The 18,922-nt window shown below is 32.3% G+C and overlaps 1 protein-coding gene and 1 pseudogene across 24 annotated transcripts in view; one reads left to right on the forward strand and one right to left on the reverse strand.

Annotated features, from left to right (window-relative positions):
- Window positions 1–140: 140 nt before the first annotated feature.
- On the forward strand, window positions 141–1,891 carry LOC128192084 (uncharacterized; annotated as a pseudogene).
- Window positions 1,892–4,768: 2,877 nt separating this feature from the next.
- The window catches only part of LOC128188973 (uncharacterized), a 29,570-nt gene continuing 15,416 nt past the window's right edge, over window positions 4,769–18,922 (reverse strand). For 2 of the 24 annotated variants that reach the window (XM_052860358.1, XM_052860328.1), the window contains exons 15-20: window positions 18,532–18,588; window positions 18,010–18,066; window positions 16,643–16,699; window positions 15,550–15,603; window positions 14,887–14,928; window positions 4,769–5,831 (exon numbers count right to left, since the gene is read on the reverse strand). In XM_052860358.1, the coding sequence (XP_052716318.1) occupies window positions 5,623–5,831; window positions 14,887–14,928; window positions 15,550–15,603; window positions 16,643–16,699; window positions 18,010–18,066; window positions 18,532–18,588 (476 nt within the window). In that variant the 3' untranslated portion in view covers window positions 4,769–5,622. The remainder of the gene's footprint in view (window positions 5,832–14,886; window positions 14,929–15,549; window positions 15,604–16,642; window positions 16,700–18,009; window positions 18,067–18,531; window positions 18,589–18,922) is intronic. The other 22 variants (XM_052860383.1, XM_052860391.1, XM_052860483.1 and 19 more) reach the window with 18 other exon arrangements.

The raw sequence follows: 18,922 nt of genomic DNA on the forward strand, positions 1-18,922 counted from the left end.
CATCATCAGTGATGTCTTTCATACTTATATATATATATATATATATATATATATATATATATATATATATATATATATATATATCTGTAATTTCTGGTGACGGGCATGTCCCCATCACTGCGCCTATAATTTTTTGTGATATGTTTTTGGAGAAGAGGAGAAATGATGAACTTGGGAAGAGGGGGCAGGGGTAGGGTCAGAGACCCCTTCCCCTCCCCCTTCAGAGACTCTGTTGTAAACAGATAGCCATGCTATGACCTTGAATTGCTAGTATTACATAAGGGTCCATATGATATTTATGTGTACCTAGGTACTGCGCACTGAATGGTGTTAATGATAATTAACAGAATGAACTCTGTGAAACTTGTAGCACTGCGTAGTATTCCTAAATGATGTTATAAAACCAGGTGAATAATACGGGCATAATAATATCCAAATTGAGAGTTTAAAAACAAGTGTCATATTTAGCGATTCTGTGTTTGCAACGATAGCTCTGGTACTCTATACTGAGTCATGTATTGTATATTCTATATATTAACCTTTGTAACCTTTTATGCCATGTATGAATGAGCGTATTATGAGTAAGTGATGCCTCACACTAGGTGGGGGACTCCGAGACTCAGGACTCGGAGACTCAAATCCTGCATCCGTACTCTTTGATTGGCGGTTTTGACAGTTTTGTTACTTTATTTAGAAATAAAATATCAATCTTAATTTTGAACACTAAATGTTCACTCATGCTCGTCGTAAATTGACCGAACTAGTCAGAACTGTCCATCATAAGTAAAATGTTTTATATACCCATGTAAAATGATGTTGAACGGAGTCTTATACTCTTTACTTTGGACTGGTTTTAATTGTTGTAATTTTAACTATACGATCACGATTGTTAATAAACTATTGGCCAAAGAAGTACTGAACTTCGTAGATTGAGTATCATCTCCAGGGGTAAACAAAGTTTGAAGGCTTACACTGGTCATATTAATGGTGAGGGACGGAATGCTGGTGTGGAGACTGAGGAATATGTTCCCTCCTCGGTTATTCATCCATCTGTTGAAAAGGCTCGAAACCCTAGTTATTTGAAAGCAGTGGGTGATTATGGGGAAAAGGACGAAGAATTTCCTGTGCCAAGTTTTGAGAGTGAATACAAGTCTCTTCCAGATCCCCACAAACCAGCTTTTAGAACTCGTAGTGCTCCGATGGTTGAAGATGAAGTGTTCTCTGATGACCAGCAAGAGCGAAGCCAGTCAATGAGACACTCTGAACCAAATCCAGCTCATCTGGATCAGGGTCAGTCCAACTCTGACCCTTCCAGACTAAACAAGGCTGAATCCAGAAAGAAACTCCAGGCAGGGGGGGGGGGGCTGATTCTGAAAATAGACTCCAACATGGACCCCTTAGCTGGAATGTATAGTGCTCCATTAAAACCGACTCGTTCAGCAAGATCTCAGGGCAAGAATCGTAACAGTAGGAAGTCCAAGAGTACCACCGGGTGGTCCCCTCAGTCGAGTGTACTCAGTGTTCCGAGCGGGGAGGATGGGAAGAGCGTGATCAGCACAGGACCAATGTTGGATGACGAACAAGTCCTGGCTCTCACTCTGGACTTTGAGAAGGTTTCCACAGACGATGCCTCTCCACCAGTTAACCTTAACTGGCGTCGGAAAAGTCTACCCCCTAATCTCAGTCACTTGGAACAATTTTTACATAAGTCTGTAGATGATGAAAATGTGTAAGCAATTAGTCAGTAGACTATGAAGACTTGTAAACATTTGTTGATTTTTATTATTTTTATTTGTAATCAAACTGGTGCATTTTCTTTGTTGATCTTTGTTGTAAACTCAGTTTTCATTCATAGTAATTTTTGTAGCATGTTAAGCAAATTTTGAACCTGTTGAAATTTTTTTTTAAACAAGTCATACTGTAAAATCATGCTAGAAAATGCTTGAAATTTGAGGTTTGAATACTAGTATGTGGGAAAATATTTACATTTTTTTTTATTTGGGACAATGTCTTTCTGCAGAATCTCTGTTATATATATGTCTTCGCAAGATAAAAGGTCTTGTATGTAAACTGCAAAAAAAAAATCCTCCATAAGTGTTAAAAATGGGTTAATGATCTGTGTTCCATTAAGAACAGGGTATTTCTGTCGGTGCTTGTGATTTTCTACTGTTATACTTAGTATATACCTTGGTAGTGTGTAATATGTGGTGGTGTGAAACATTTCCCCCTCAAGGACCTGTATATTTTTTATTTTTTACCAGGCTTACATTAGTTAGCCTTTAGTTTTTGTACTGTGCTTATACATGGTTTTATATACCCTCTTCAAACCAAGCCATCTTTGGACATTTGTTCAACATTTTGTGTATTTCAATTTTGAAACTTGAATGGAAAAAAAGGCTAAAGACTAGTCAAACTTAACACTACATATACAGTATTTTATGCATTTTATATTAAAATGTATTTTACACTTACCCTATTCAGTTCAAGTAATGCAAAAGTCTGATATTCTGTTTAAAAATGGCAATTAAACCAGCCAATTTTTTTTAATGAAGTTATTAGCCAATGTTTGAATCTAGAGCTATTCTCAACACAACACCCCCTCCCAATGATTGATTTATGAATGCAGACATTTTAAACTGGTATATATTTATTTTAGCCATTAGAATTACATGACACTTTATACAATCAGATCTCCATTTTGTTTTGAGACTCGTAATCAGTGCCTCATAATGGAAGCATAATCAAAATAATCCTCCTATCCTCTGTTGTGCTCTCTCACACAGTCACACACTAGCTTGTGTACTACATGTAATTAGACCTCAGTGCTTTTAAAAATTCACCAAATTTTCTTTATTATAAAGGTTAAGTTATTAGAGGGTAGTTCTGTAAACTTGAAAGTTATACCAGCACTGTAGTCCAGGAATTTTTCTAAAATCAAATTCAATATAAGCGGCTGTCTTAGTAAATGAATGTGACCAATATTTATCTTGTTTCAAGTACTCTAGTAAAAAAATCAAACTTGTAAATGTATGAATCTTATATCTGTATCTTTTTAAAAGTGTTATAAGGTTGACTGACAATATATTAAGGTATGTGATTACTGTACAATAATGATGTAATTGATTCATCTCAGAATTAATGTCAGGTTTTACTTTTCATAATGTGTTTCGATGTTTAGAATGAATAGAATAAAAACAATGAATCTCTAATGCTATATTTTTACTGTAATTTTATTTAATCTGAACTTCATCAAAAATGTTCATGTATCATGGAACATTTATCATTGATTTATTGAATCTCATTACCTTTAACCAAGATATTCAGAGATTATATATGATAGTCGGCATTTTGCATAAAAATAATTTAAGGTATTATAGAATTAATTGAAATATTATATAGAAGAAAAAAAATTTCACTGAATGAATCGCTACGTTTGCTCTGAAAATATAATTGTTTCCGCTATTTTAAATAATACATGCGTGCATACTAGATTTTGAATTTTTTTATATGGGATTTATTGCAAGACATTTTGCAACAAATTAACTTGCGAAACCAGTTGATTAACTGATTTCATTAGGTTTGGATCTTTTCGACACACATTTAAAAGATGTTTCTTTATTCTATAAACTACCGAGTAATGCCAAAACATATTAAGCAGTTTATATATATATTCTTGCATGTCAACATAGTTATGTTGCATGTTGACATAATTATTTTGCATGCAGCATATTTACTTGCATGTAGACATATTTGATAGAAAAATAATTTGCACACAAGGGGCAAAGATAACCATAAATAGTAGAACAGAATATGTTGACGAAGACGAGCGTCCCTTATCTTGATACAGAGAACGCTACAACTACGTACATGTCAGTCGTAAAGATAAGTTGATAATTTTCAAAGCATTTAATGATAGAGGTTACGGTTTTTGACCGCTAATGATATAAATCTGAAATTATATCATTAGCGGATGGTTAGGTTGTTCGTTAATGATAAAATTATATCATTAGTGGTCAACACCCTGACCACTAATGCAACATTATATCATTAGTGGACGTTGTATCATTAGAGGTTGCTACAAAGCTTATAAAGAAGATCCAGTCTGATTATGCGATGATACAATGAAGTTTTGAATATCTTTGGAACTTTGCTCGGCACAGTATCAGCTGTAAAAGACATCAAGTTCTGCCTTGAACCAGAGACATAAATAACATGTTATTTATGTCTCTGCTTGAACAATTCTAAGTATTTAGATCACAACATCATTGTGGCTCAAAAGAAGTCATAATAGGTGGCATGGTTCCACGTTTATAATTAATATATAAGAGAATATTATCTAAAAAAAATAATAATGAACTCGATTAGTAATTAATAATATAAAAACAAGGTTTATTATGAAGTTTGATGTCTTTTTACCATACATATTTAACCCCAGAACATATATACATACTAGTAATAAGACTAAATTAACAAACGAAGCGGGACTTTAACATATGAGGATTGACCATCTTTTAGTTGAATGTTTTACCGGTATTTCAGTAAGTCAACGCATGTTCATTATATCAATCATAATTCACTGATTTTGGATGATTTACAATGCAAATACACACCATATACAGTTTTTAAAGCAGTGGCTGCTATCGTTAGTCTTAACAGTTTACACTCTTGATGACTAAACAAGAAATCATCTTGACGCAAGCGTCAAATGGGCCGCAAAAATATAATTATAATTGAATCATTGGTTGTTTACATAAAAACACACCACAAAGAATAAAATAAGAGTTGGTTTAACTAATGTTTATGGTAAATTTAAATATACTTTCAGCAACTTGTTTTGAAGTTTAGCATTTTACTATTATCATAAAGAATCGAGTTCGTTACTGTAAGCATTTCTAACGGTAATTGTTTGATCATTGCCATAGTATGAGGTAATGGAAAACACATTGATTTGTACAATACAAAGTTCAACTCATCATTTTTCTCCTGGAGATTATGTATTTCAAACCATTTTTTGTTGCATTGTATTGAATGAAAACTTAATGCATTAGTTTATATGAATTTAAGGGACCACATGATAAAATAGAAATTGATTAGTTCAATTTTTCCAGTCAATTCAAATTTTCATTTCTGTCATATTTTTGCGTAAATAATTGATATGGATGTCACTTCATGATACTTTCGACCACATTTTACATGGAAATATAAAAAATACACACAGAAAGTCATTTTATTTGACACGGCACATAGAAATTCAAATATATCATTTAATATATAAAATTTAATGACATTCAGGTCTTTAGTATTTCAGGTCTTTAGTATGTCCCGCATACCAGAATTTTCCGAATAGATTATAGTCGCGCCAAACACGTCAATCTACTAAGTATGACCTATTTTTCATTTACGAGTAAAACAAAAAATATGTGATATTTTTTAAAAGGCATTAAACATATTTCAACATGCAAATTTACTTTTAATTCATAAAAATATATTTATAATATCAATTCTATTAAAAAAGAACTATCCCGCAGAAACGCACTAACAATATCTAAATGTGTATCAAATAACGGACCGCCTTCCGGCGGCCCGTAATAAGGATTTTGTTGATGATAAGAAAAGTCTTCTTTAATTTGATATATAAGTTGGATCACAGGTAGGGGATGTTTTGTCGCATCTTTTTTTAATGTTGTTCCACAAGAGAGGAGGTTCGTAATCGTGAACTGGTTGGCACGGCCTGTCGAAAATAATGCCATTGCTGCATGTAACATATCCATGACACGTGTAGCAGGATTGGTAGTCTCCATCATCACGACCAGTACAGTTGTTAGTACAAACTGTAAATATAACAATAAAATATTGTTAACACAAATCATATCAAGTTATAGAGGTTGTTTAATTGTCAGTTAAATGCATGATAATATTAATCAAATTGAAATATTGAATTCTAATGTACTTGCAAGCTGAATAGATCAAAGTGTATATCGAATTCGTGAAATTTTGAAATTTTTCCGTGTCGATAGTTTTCTCCACCATATTTTCCAAACCTTTAGTAGAAAACAAAAATAACTAGAGCCACTGCAAGCAAGCTAAAAAATGACCCCCGCACAGATATATATATATATATATATATATATATATATATATATATATATATATATATATATATATATATATATATATAACGTAGCAGTACCGGGTGTATTTATAATTGGATTAAATAACGACTAAATAACTCAACCATTCGCAGAATAAGATATAAGACCTTTGTAAAGTTAAACGAACAATTTTATTAACGATTTCAACAAATGACAATTTATATTAATGAATAAGTATGCCGCTTACACTCATCGTACACACATGAATAAATAATGAATAATAATAATAAAACAATTAATGGAGTCGCTGAATACACTAAAAAAAAAACCCCATAAAACAGACTACGAATTTTGAATAAAAATCCCAACCCGAAAAATATATTATTTTAATCAATGACGCATATTAATAGGGGACAAGTCATAGTTATATATAACTTGAGACTTGTTAAACCTAACAACAAGTTGTGCTGTATGAAATTTACAGGCTTGACTTGTTTAAGAAAAATGCAAAGGGACCGTAAATTTCAGGCATAATTTTTGGTACGGATATTAATCTTAAAATTTCAATGAAAAATTTATGTTTTAAAAGGCGTTAAAAAAATCCAAATAATAAATGAGACCTTTCGTTGAATCTCTCAACAATCGGACTCAAAATGAGAGAAAGAGTACAAACTTGTAGCATAGCTACGCTGCTTGTATGAACTAAAAATAAAATAAAATTGAAGAGAAAATTTAAATAAATAAAAAAAATACAATTATCTAGAGAGAAAAGAACTATAAAGTCTATAGACTAAAGTTCTTTCAATATACCGTAAAGGACAATATTTGTGGGTGTGTCTTCCTTCTCTGGCTTATCTATTTCTACACTTTCTCCAACTCCTAGAAGATCTGGTAGGATATCCTCAAAGGGTGGTACATCACCAAGAGGTTCCGGTGTCACAATGCCGGTACTCTCTGTTGACTCAATGTTCAGAATATTGGGAAGACTGGCAGCCATATTTTCCAAACCTTTAGTAGAAAACAAAAATAACTAGAGCCACTGCAAGCAAGCTAAAAAATGACCCCCGCACAGATATATATATATATACAAATATATATATATATATATATATATATATATATATATATATATATATATATATATATATATATATATATATATATATATATAACGTAGCAGTACCGGGTGTATTTATAATTGGATTAAATAACGACTAAATAACTCAACCATTCGCAGAATAAGATATAAGACCTTTGTAAAGTTAAACGAACAATTTTATTAACGATTTCAACAAATGACAATTTATATTAATGAATAAGTATGCCGCTTACACTCATCGTACACACATGAATAAATAATGAATAATAATAATAAAACAATTAATGGAGTCGCTGAATACACTAAAAAAAAAAACCCCATAAAACAGACTACGAATTTTGAATAAAAATCCCAACCCGAAAAATATATTATTTTAATCAATGACGCATATTAATAGGGGACAAGTCATAGTTATATATAACTTGAGACTTGTTAAACCTAACAACAAGTTGTGCTGTATGAAATTTACAGGCTTGACTTGTTTAAGAAAAATGCAAAGGGACCGTAAATTTCAGGCATAATTTTTGGTACGGATATTAATCTTAAAATTTCAATGAAAAATTTATGTTTTAAAAGGCGTTAAAAAAATCCAAATAATAAATGAGACCTTTCGTTGAATCTCTCAACTATCGGACTCAAAATGAGAGAAAGAGTACAAACTTGTAGCATAGCTACGCTGCTTGTATGAACTAAAAATAAAATAAAATTGAAGAGAAAATTTAAATAAATAAAAAAAATACAATTATCTAGAGAGAAAAGAACTATAAAGTCTATAGACTAAAGTTCTTTCAATATACCGTAAAGGACAATATTTGTGGGTGTGTCTTCCTTCTCTGGCTTATCTATTTCTACACCTTCTCCAACTCCTAGAGGATCTGGTAGGATATCCTCAAAGGGTGGTACATCACCAAGAGGTTCCGGTGTCACAATGCCGGTACTCTCTGTTGACTCAATGTTCAGAATATTGGGAAGACTGGCAGCCACTTCTAATAAATTCTGGAGGCTCTTTTCGTCATTCTTCTTCTGTTGGTTCATCCAGTGTGCTAATGATGAAGGTTGATCCCAACGTTTAAGGTGGTCATCCTTCCATACAAATGGATCAGCGGCTCTGACAATATCCACAGGCAGATCTGTGTTCTTGTGCGGTCCATACCATTTCCCATGGTTTTCAACATCTTTCAAGGTAAGAGAAACATAGTCACATTTACTACATGAAAATGGGACCTGGTCTCTGGTAACATGCGTTTTTAAATAATGTTTTATGGCATATTTCTTGATTTGTTTATAGTCACAAATGCTGCACTGGAAAACCCTTCCTTTCTTCTCTGCCTTGGAAATATCCATGGTTTTCTTTAAATTTTACAGATAGTAAAGGTAAGTATAAATATACTTATATATATAAATATCATAAATCCAGCCCCAATGTTCTTATGCACCCATAGTTGTAGTCTGTTTTATGTAACAATATGTCATTGTACATATATAGTATATAATTCATAGAATGTTATACATCATGTACATAATATTTTGTCTGTAAAATTAAAGTTTAAGTAAACTTCTGAAATTTCTTCAAAGCAGTTTTCATCCACGCCAATTCGTTTCCTTGATATGGCTTAATTTTGTCATGGTGAACTATTCTTTGTATTCCCTTTTCATCTATTTGAACTCTGTATAATATATCATTCAACTTTTGTAGGATGAGGAATGGTCCATGGTATTTCAACAGTAGTTTCCTGCTTTCCATGTCAAGTTGGGGCTGTTCATGTAACATCAAAACAAGATCTCCTGGACTATACAGGTTTAAGGACATTTTTGTATCACATCTTTCTGTACTTTTGCTGCCGTTTGTAGTTTTCTTCTGACAATTATATGGGCTTCATACAAATTATCACGTAAATTGTTGATATACTCTCCGTAAGAAGAGTTATCATCATCTTCCTTTGGACAAAATAAAATCTCCAGAGGTAGTTTTAATTCTGTACCTAACATTATAAAATTTGGGGAAAAATTTGTAGACTCCTGCGGCGTACATCTATAGGCCATAGCTAAGCATCCCAAATTGAGGTCCCAATCGGTCTGTTTCCCTTTGATATAGGATTTAATCATGCTTACTAGTGCTCTGTTAAACCTTTCTACCATCCCATTGGCTTTGGGATTTCTAGGGGTTGTTCTTGTCTTTTTAATTTCTAAAAGTTGACAAAGTTCTTTAAATATTTGACTCTCAAAATTTCTGCCTTGGTCGCTATGTAAACTCAAGGGACATCCGAAACGAGCAAATAAACTCATTTAAAATTTTATCTGCACAGGTAATGGCAGTTTGGTCAGGTACTGCTAAAATTTCAACCCATTTGGTGAAGTAGTCCATAACTACTAGAATGTATTTATTTCCTCGAGGTGTTCTTGGTAATGGTCCCAAAATATCTGTGGCTACTCTATCTAATGGGGCGCCCACTCTCATATCTCCCAACGGTGCCTTGGGTGGCTTAACAGGAGGCTTATTCATTTGACAAATTTGGCATTTAGAGACCCATATTTTAATATCTTGTCTCATTTCAAACCAATAGAATTTTCTGCGTACTTTTGCAGTGGTTTTCTTATAACCAAGGTGACCAGAAATGACAGAATCATGCATTTGGTGTAAAACATCATCTTTTAAAACTCTTGGTAAAAGTATTTGTAGACTCTTAGAAGAACCATCTTTAGATAAGTTTCTCTTTTTTAATATACCATCTTCTAGTACAATAGAATCCCATATACAAAGATAATGTCTAGTAGCAGGACTTAAAGTCTGTATTTGATGAAAATCAGGTTTCTTCTGCTCTCTTTTAGCTTCATGAAGAATTTTCAGATCCGGGTCATCTTTTTGTATCTGTTCCATATTGACGGGTATATAAATATTATTCCAAGTAGTTGCTTCCGCTTTTAGTTGATTTCTGGTGACTGCACGTATTTCTACGGTATTTTTGTTTTCTGGCCATCGTTTTCTCTCTGGAGTTTCTTCCATACGCTTAGTACATTTTTTACATGGTCCACACTTTAATGGTTCTAGGTTATCAAAATTGGAACATTGACAATCTTTAGGATTAGGACATCGAGATAATGCATCCGCATTTCCGTGCTTATTTCCTGGGCGGTATTCTATAGAAAAGTCATAGGACGAGAGTATTTCAATCCACCTTGCAATTCTGCCCTTGGGTTCCTTTATTTTAAATAACCAAACTAATGCCTGATGATCAGTTCGAATTTTAAATCTTCTTCCTAAAAGGTATTGTCGGAAATACTCTACAAAATATCGTACTGCCAGTAACTCTTTGTCTGTGACACAGTAATTTATTTCAGCTTTGTTTAATGCTCTGCTAGCATAAGCTATTACTTTTTCTTGACCATCCTGCACTTGGCTTAAAACAGCGCCAATACTATAGTTGCTGGCGTCAGTATCTAGTGCAAATTCCCCTTCCATTATAGGAAAGCTCATAATTTCTGGTCCTGTTAGTAGCTCTTTAATTTTTTGAAATGCATCTTGACAATCTGTAGTCCAATTAAAGGTGATGTCTTTCTTTGTCAAATTTACTAAAGGCCTTACAATACTGGCAAAATCTTTTATGAATTTGCTGTAGTATGAAGCCATGCCGATAATCTGTCTCACTTCGGTCGGAGTTTTAGGAATAGGCCAATCTATGATCTTCGCAATGTTGTCAGGGTTTGGTGTAATACCATTTTTGTTAATAACATGTCCCAGGAAAGAGACTTCCTTTTGAAATAATTGGCATTTGTTAGGTTTCAGCTTTAGGCCAGCTTTTCTAATTCTTTCCAGTACTTCCTTAACTCTTTTCAAATGTTCTTGAAAATTGGACCCAAATACAATGATATCATCAAGATAAATTAGGCAGGTCTGCCATTGTAGGCCATTTAAAATAATTTGCAGGGTACGTTGAAAAGTTTGTGCACTCCCCTTCATTCCCATGGGCATAGTAAGAAATTCCCACAATCCATATTTTGTAATAAAAGCAGTTTTTGGTATATCAGACTCTCGGACAGGAACTTGGTGGTAACCAGATGTAAGGTCAAATGTAGAAAATATTGTCGCACCAGATACTGCATCTAAACAGTCTTGTATTCTTGGTAGAGGAAAAGCATCATTTATCGTCACATCATTGACCCTTCTGTAGTCTACACATGGTCGGATTTTACCATTTTTCTTGAGTACCAAGTTAAGTGGGGATGCCCAAGGAGAATTAGATTTTCTAATTATTCCTTGTTTTTCCATATCATTGATAGTCTGTAATTCTGCTTCAGCATATGCAATGGGGACTCGTCTTGGAGGAAGTTTTATAGGTTTTGCCTCACCAGTATCTATGATATGCTCACTCACATGAGTTAAACCAAGGTCTAGATCATTCTTTGAAAATGCATCTTGATATTCTAATAGCAAGTCAAGAAGCAATTTCTGAGAAGTCTGGTCAAAATTGTTGTCCTTTAATGAATTCTCATACATTTGCACTAAATGTTCAGGTATTTTAATGTTTTTTGTACTCTCTTTTTCAGCAGAACATCTGACTGATATGGGAGGTGTGTCATTCTGACAATCATCATCAAAAACAGTTTCATAAAGAAATTCATCAGCTATTCCAAGGACAGCGTCTTGTCTAATTTGTTTCTCGTCGCAAGTTGGGTTAATTATTCGTATAGGTATTGATGTACTCTTGGCTGTATCCACTAAAGTACTTGCCATCAATAACTCATATCTAGAACTGAAATTTTCATTCGGTTCTATAATAAACTCTGTAGGTTCAGAGATGACATCCTCTCTCTCAACAAAGGCCTGTATGATTTTTTCACTATAAGGCGGAATAGTATAGTCATCTGCAGCAGTAACTCTTCTACATTTATTATTGGACTCTATTTGAATGCAGGGTATATCTACCCCTTGTAATTTCAAAATTCCTTGACTAAGGATGATATCTGCAGCGACACCTTGTTTTTTTTGTAAGACATCCACCCCCAAAAGACATTCGTCATCTATATTAGCTACAATAATGTTCTGGCGTATAACAAGATCTCCAAAGGTCAGAGTAAATTCTGCTTCGCCGAAGGAATTCAAATTCATACCGCAAGCATTTATAACACCAGTAGTATGTTCAAGTTCAGGTCTATTCTTCATTTGTTTATAGACTTTATTTGACATAATACTTCTTGAAGCTCCAGTGTCGATTGTAAAAACAACAGAGACATCATCTATTTTGCCTTTGACATAAATTCCAGGACAGGTTTCAAAATTTCTTTAACATCATAAGTATATGTATCTTTACAAATGTCATTTCTTTTCTTTTCAGGTAGGTCTTCTTTTGGAGCTTGTCCTTGGATCGTCTCTTGACCTACAGTTACGATCCCCTGAAGTTTAAATTTCCAGGTTGCTGAGATACCGTTCCAGGCTGAATGTTTGGCTGAGATCTGGACATGTGGGAAGGATTTCTGTAGTACTGTTGGATTTTGGTTGGGCAGTCACGCGCAAAATGTCCAACATTCTTACAGTTGTAACAAATAGTGTTCTGGCTTGGAGTTGACTTGGGCCTCTGTTGGTAACCAGTTGAGGAACATCTATTCATTTCAGCAATCATCTTTTCTAGATTTTGTATTTGTTCTTTCATTTTTAACATGTCATCTTGGAATGTTGACAATGCTGAATCTTGTACATGATAGTCATCAGTAGTAATGGATTCTGTGTTATTCTGAGTTTTGCTTTCAAAAATAGAAAATGTTGTTAAAAGTAAATACTGCATGCAATACAAGTTAGGATTTTAAGGACATGCAGTATATTATTTGTATCAAATGTACACTGCACGCATGTTATAAATTTAACGATTAAATGAATTATCTTAAATAAATGACAGCCTTAATGAACTTTCAGATTTTAAGATTCCGTTCAATATCTATATACAAGCATATGTCTAGGGAAATCATGCTAGGCTAGATTCCTTTGTAACTTAAAGTACATAACATTAGATTAAGAAAAGAAATGGCCATTGTTGAAGAAAAAAAACTTCTTATTTCTAAAAAAAAATATTGATAAAATATTGAAGAAAGACAAAATAAACAATCAGCTTGATAATGTAGCTTTGTTTTTAAATTAAAAATTGCTAACAAGTTTTTGAGTTAGCAATTTATAATAAAATAAAAGCTACATTATCAAGCTGATTTAAATCAGCATGAATATTTATCTTTTGGAGTTACTTAGGGTGCATATATTTGCAGCTTATCTATATTCTATGTTGTATAAACAAACACATTTACTGAACCTTTATCAAAAGTAGAAGGTAATATTGATGTTTTTTCAGGTTCTGCAAAGTTTAATTTTTGTTAAAAGAAAATAAGTCTCACAAAAACTAATCAATGTTAGTTGCAAAATATTCTAATGCCTTCTTGTAATATCAGTATAAAAAAAACCCTTAAGTTGTTGGAATCTTTGGTTTTGTGGAAATATGGGTTCCCTTACCATTTGGTGTGTTAATCATAGTTGACGTAAAATCGATAGATGCAACTAATCGACATATTTGAAGTCAATGTATATACATATATAAACTCTGAAGGTTTGATAATAATATTGACAATACGAAATGCATGATAACGTATAAATGATGATACTGATTACATATCTTTAACTTTTATATATCTTATAATGTTCTCAATATTTACATACGTGTATTTTCATGAATATGTTTTTTCTTTTGTGTTACTTTTATTCATGTCTGACTTAAAATGTATAAAATAAAGAAATTACATTTGATAATAAACACAAAATTATTTACAAATTCTAGCTCCTGGAAATTGTCGGAATAAGCAATGAAAATAAATGAATTTGATATTGATAAACAATTAAGAATATTTTTAAAATGCTTAAACAGTCCTTTCCCTTCATTACTATGGCCATAGTTGCCCTATTTTCATGTAATGCAAATAATCTATCTTATTTAAAATCACATATGCAAAATACAAAATGCAGTAAACTCTTTATTTTGAAGATAAGAATTCTTAGATGAGATCATGTCCTTATAGACTAACGTAAACTATGTAACTCTTTTTCAAAGGAAAATGTTTTATAAATATACAGAAAGTATTCAAATTTCAAAGCTAAATTATAGAATTTATTACTTAATTAATATATTATGATTTTATTATCATTGACATTTGCTGACCATCCAGCCTTTTTTTTTGTTTCCGTTGGTGACATGATGAAGCATTCATTTGACCATATTCATGTTATTTTGTATCTAATGAAGGTATACAATGCTTGCCTGTATTCTTTTTGTTTTGTTTTCGTCAACTACAAATGTTAATAAACCATGTGCATGTTCTTTGAAAGCAACCTTTACAAATTAAACAAACTCCTTACACTGCTTTTAAATAAAAAATTCAATGCTGATGTTTCATTTGCATTAATTGCTGAGAATCTATAACGAATTACTTTCTAATTTAAGCTACAACCTGCTTGGTTGTCAAACACAAAGACGGAAAATGGCTACATTTGACAACTTTTACATTGTATGATCCGCAAAGTGATACGGGATGGAGTAGGCGCAGCCAAAACATAGAAAGTCATAACTATTCAGTTGATAGGACAACAAGCAATATCTGTTTACTGAAAACATGGGAAAGGTGGACATGCCTCTCGACCTCTCGAAAATCAATGAAACTCACCTGTTTTACTATAATTGCTTCTTAGACCAAGTCTTAAAAAAGCTGCATTGTAAAAAATGTATCATCAGATTTGCCTTAAACCTCGAGAAAGGAAGTTTTTGCCTTAAACTAACATTCAGAGGATGTGGTTATATCATCCAGTCAACTAAAACGGTACTAACTTAAAAAAAGGTTTAGAAAGGTGACTAAAAATAGCAGAGCCCAGCCTTTTCAAAAGTAACCAACTTTCTTTAAAATTTGTTTTCAGTGTTAGCTTGCTATTTTGTATGCAGTCTTTACATAAGTTATCTTAATAAAGTATAAATTTTTTTCTTAAGATAATATAGTTTTAATCACACTGAAGAAACTTAGAATATGTCTAAAATATTAATGTATAGGATGAAATATTCGAATAAAAGTCAATGAAGCAAACTAACTGATTTATAGTGTTATATACCTTATAAAGAATGATTTTTGATATTGCATGAATAAACAAAATGTAGAAAATAGACATGTTATAATAATGTTTCTACTTGTTTAATATATCATGTGTATAGGGAATGTAAATTGTAACAATAACCGATTCACAGTGACATCCTTGCCTGTTATAGAACAACATGCAATATCTGTGTAATGTCCACAATGAATAAGTACTGTATATACCCTGGAAATCAATGAACTTACCTGTTGATGGGCTAATCATAGATGTAGTTATTTTGTGTGATGTTGATGATTCTACTTAAAATTAAATAGAATAGATAGTTAATAAAAGAGACCAGTAATTACAACAATTGCTTTCGTGTCATATATATTCTAACACGGAAGTGACAAACCTATTAGAAATACAATGCCTTTTCTTGTCAATGGCGTTTCAAATGTTGTTTAACTGTTCAACTGTTTACGTAATAATTATTTATAAGTGCATTTGAACTTGAAGTAAATGAAGTATTTTTTATTTCGATAACTTAATGTATTAATACCACATTTCATGCTAAAATATTAAATCCAAGATAAAACGCTTAACGTGCTAAATTTGATAACGATAGTTGCACAATATTTGGTTCCAAGTTATATAATAACATTATGTTTATGTTAAAAATGACAACAATACATTTTCAAATTAAAGTTATTCTCGTAATGCACATAATAAATATATGGTAACACTTTTTAAATATTAAAGGTGGTGCGGGAACTTAATGAAGCAAACACGTAGTAACATACAGTACCGATCAGATCCAACTAAATAACAAAAACCAAGTATATCCCGGGTATACTTTCTGGGTCTACTTTGGGTTTACTTTTTGAAAATTTGGGTCCATTCGGGATTTACTCTGGGTTTACTTTGGGTTTACTCGAGAATTGATTTTTATGTCAAATGTACGCACTGAAGTGTGAAGCAAGTCTGTATTTAATCTTACCATCTTACTGGGTGTAATTCCTGCCCCTTGCATATTCCAAATACACATGTAGCGTCAGCCTTCAGAGGTATACTTCTGATTGTGGTTTACTCTCTATGTCCACTCTGAGTTTACTATGGGTTTACTCTGGCTTTAATTTGGGTCCACTCTAGTTACATGTAACCCAGAAGAAACCCAGAGTTAACAAAGCAAGTAAATCCAGGGTTTAGTTGTGGTTTACTTTCTGTTAGGTTCGGTCGGATCGGTTCTGTATTTTCGCAAATAGTTGGGCATCATGCAATATTCGTGTTAATCGCATGCATTGAGTAAGTAAGATACTTAGTCTTCAGTCGTACATTTTTAAAACCAATGAAATCTACCTGTTGATGTGCTAGTCACAGGTGGACTCGTCGCTTGGGGTGAAGTTGTTGATTCTACTTTAATTCAATGAATATAGAAAATAAATATCAATGCTGCTTGTAAGACTAATTCTTAATACAAGCTGAATGGTAAAACAATCATCATCATCATAAGATTTGCCTTAAGCTTTCAAAAAGGATATTTTTTTGTCCTAAACTAGCATTCAAAGTATGCAGTTCTGCCATCTAGTCAACTTAAAGGTACTAATTAAGCAACTGATACGTTTGGACAGGTGACTTAATGGCATTTCAGCCTTTTCAAATGTAGCCAACTTTCTTCAAAAATTGTTTTCTGTGTTAGCTTGCTATTTTGTATGCAATGGTTACATATAATTTTGCAGAAGTATAATTGTTAAAGTTTTAAGTTTTTCTCAAGACAATGGAATATTTTGAATTTTAAAATCGCACTGAGGAAGCTTAAAATATTCCTAATATATCGATGTATAGGAGGAAATATTTGACTAAAAGTCAATGAAGTAAACTCACTGATTAAAAGTGTTATAAACCTTTTAAAGACTGATTTTTGATATTGCACTAATAGACAAACGGTAGAAAAAATGACATGTTAAAAAAGTGTTCCTAATGTTTTAACATAGTAAGTGTCTGGGAAAGGCATAATATTAATGTAGCTGCAATAAAAAAACCATTAAATTTCTTGCATACAATTTGACAACATGAAATATCTATGTGTATTGTCTACAATGAATAAATATATCCGGTTTGTATTCGTATAATCCGAATACCAATGAATAGACCTGTTGATGAGCTAATCATAGATGTAGTAAATTGGTGTTGTGATGTTGATGATTCTACTTAAAATACAATGCCTTTTCTCATCATCGATGTTTCAAATGTTGTTAAACTATTTATATTACTATCATTTGTAATAGTTTACGTAAACATTTATTGCTTCTGATCCTAAAATGAATGATGCATATGTTATTTTGATAGCTTCATGTATTAATGCTATTATCCACTGCTAATATAAAAGATCTTAAGTGATACGTTCAACGTGCTTAATACAAAAATAATAGTTAATACAATTATCATAGGTTTAAATATTTTGTTATGTTATAAAGGACATCACTGCATTTTCAAATTAAAGATAGCCCTGCAATGGACTTGAAAACGATACTGGAACGGTTACACATTTCTAAATAAAATGTGCCGAAAGGTGGATGGGGAAATGTATATTCATCCGAAACGTAGTGAGGGAATTTTTTTTTACAAACAGGTAGGCACCATACAATATTCATATTAATTGCATGCACTGAATAAGTATAGCAGTTCGTCTTTCGCCGTACAGTTCGAAAATCAATGAAACGTACCTGTTGTTGTGCTAGTCACAGGTGGACTAGTAGCTTGGAATGAGGTTGATGATTCAACTTAAAATCAATGAATATGGAAAGTATATATAAAAACTTATAAGATCAATTCTTTTTAAAAACATCTATATCATTCATTGCAAAAATTAAAAAAATCCAAGTCAATCATTCAACCAGCTAAATAACAAAATTATAATATTTAACACAAATTAATGTATGTTTAACGATATTTTTTTTTACAATTAACATAATTACGATACAGTAACACTTGGAAACGTTTGGAAAGGTGGCGGGGTAATAAATGCAGCAAAAATGATGTACGCTATATGTGCGATATTCATGTTAATTGCATGCTTTAAATAAGTATACTTATTCTGAAGCCGTTCAAATTCGAAAAGCAATGAAACCCACTGTTGTAAATGCAACCAAAATGTAGTGAGACATGTTTTTGTAAATGGTTGGGCACCATGCAACATTCATGTTATTTGCATGTATTGGATAAGACTACCAAGTCTGCAGCCTTACCTGCTGAAATGCTAGTCACAGATGTACTAGCAACTTGTGGTGAAGTTGATGATTCAACTTAAAATCAAAACGAATGGTAAAAGGATAATAAAAAATACAAGTTATTATGACATTTTCTTTCGTTTCTTATTCATTCTTATATGTAGGAAACATATTAGAAATACAATGCCATTTATTGTCATAGGTGTTTCAAATGTTGTTGAACTATCAAGTAGTTTACCTAAACATTTATTGCTCTTAAAGCTTAAATGAATGATTTATATGGTTTGTTTTATACATTCATGTATTAGTACTATCATTCATTGCTAAAATAAGAAATCCGTAATTCGTAATACGTTCAACGTGCTAAAAAGCAAAACTTACAACTATTAACAGGATTTTAATATAAGTT

Source organism: Crassostrea angulata, chromosome 1, assembly GCF_025612915.1.
Source record: "Crassostrea angulata isolate pt1a10 chromosome 1, ASM2561291v2, whole genome shotgun sequence".
NCBI lineage: Eukaryota > Metazoa > Mollusca > Bivalvia > Ostreida > Ostreidae > Magallana > Magallana angulata.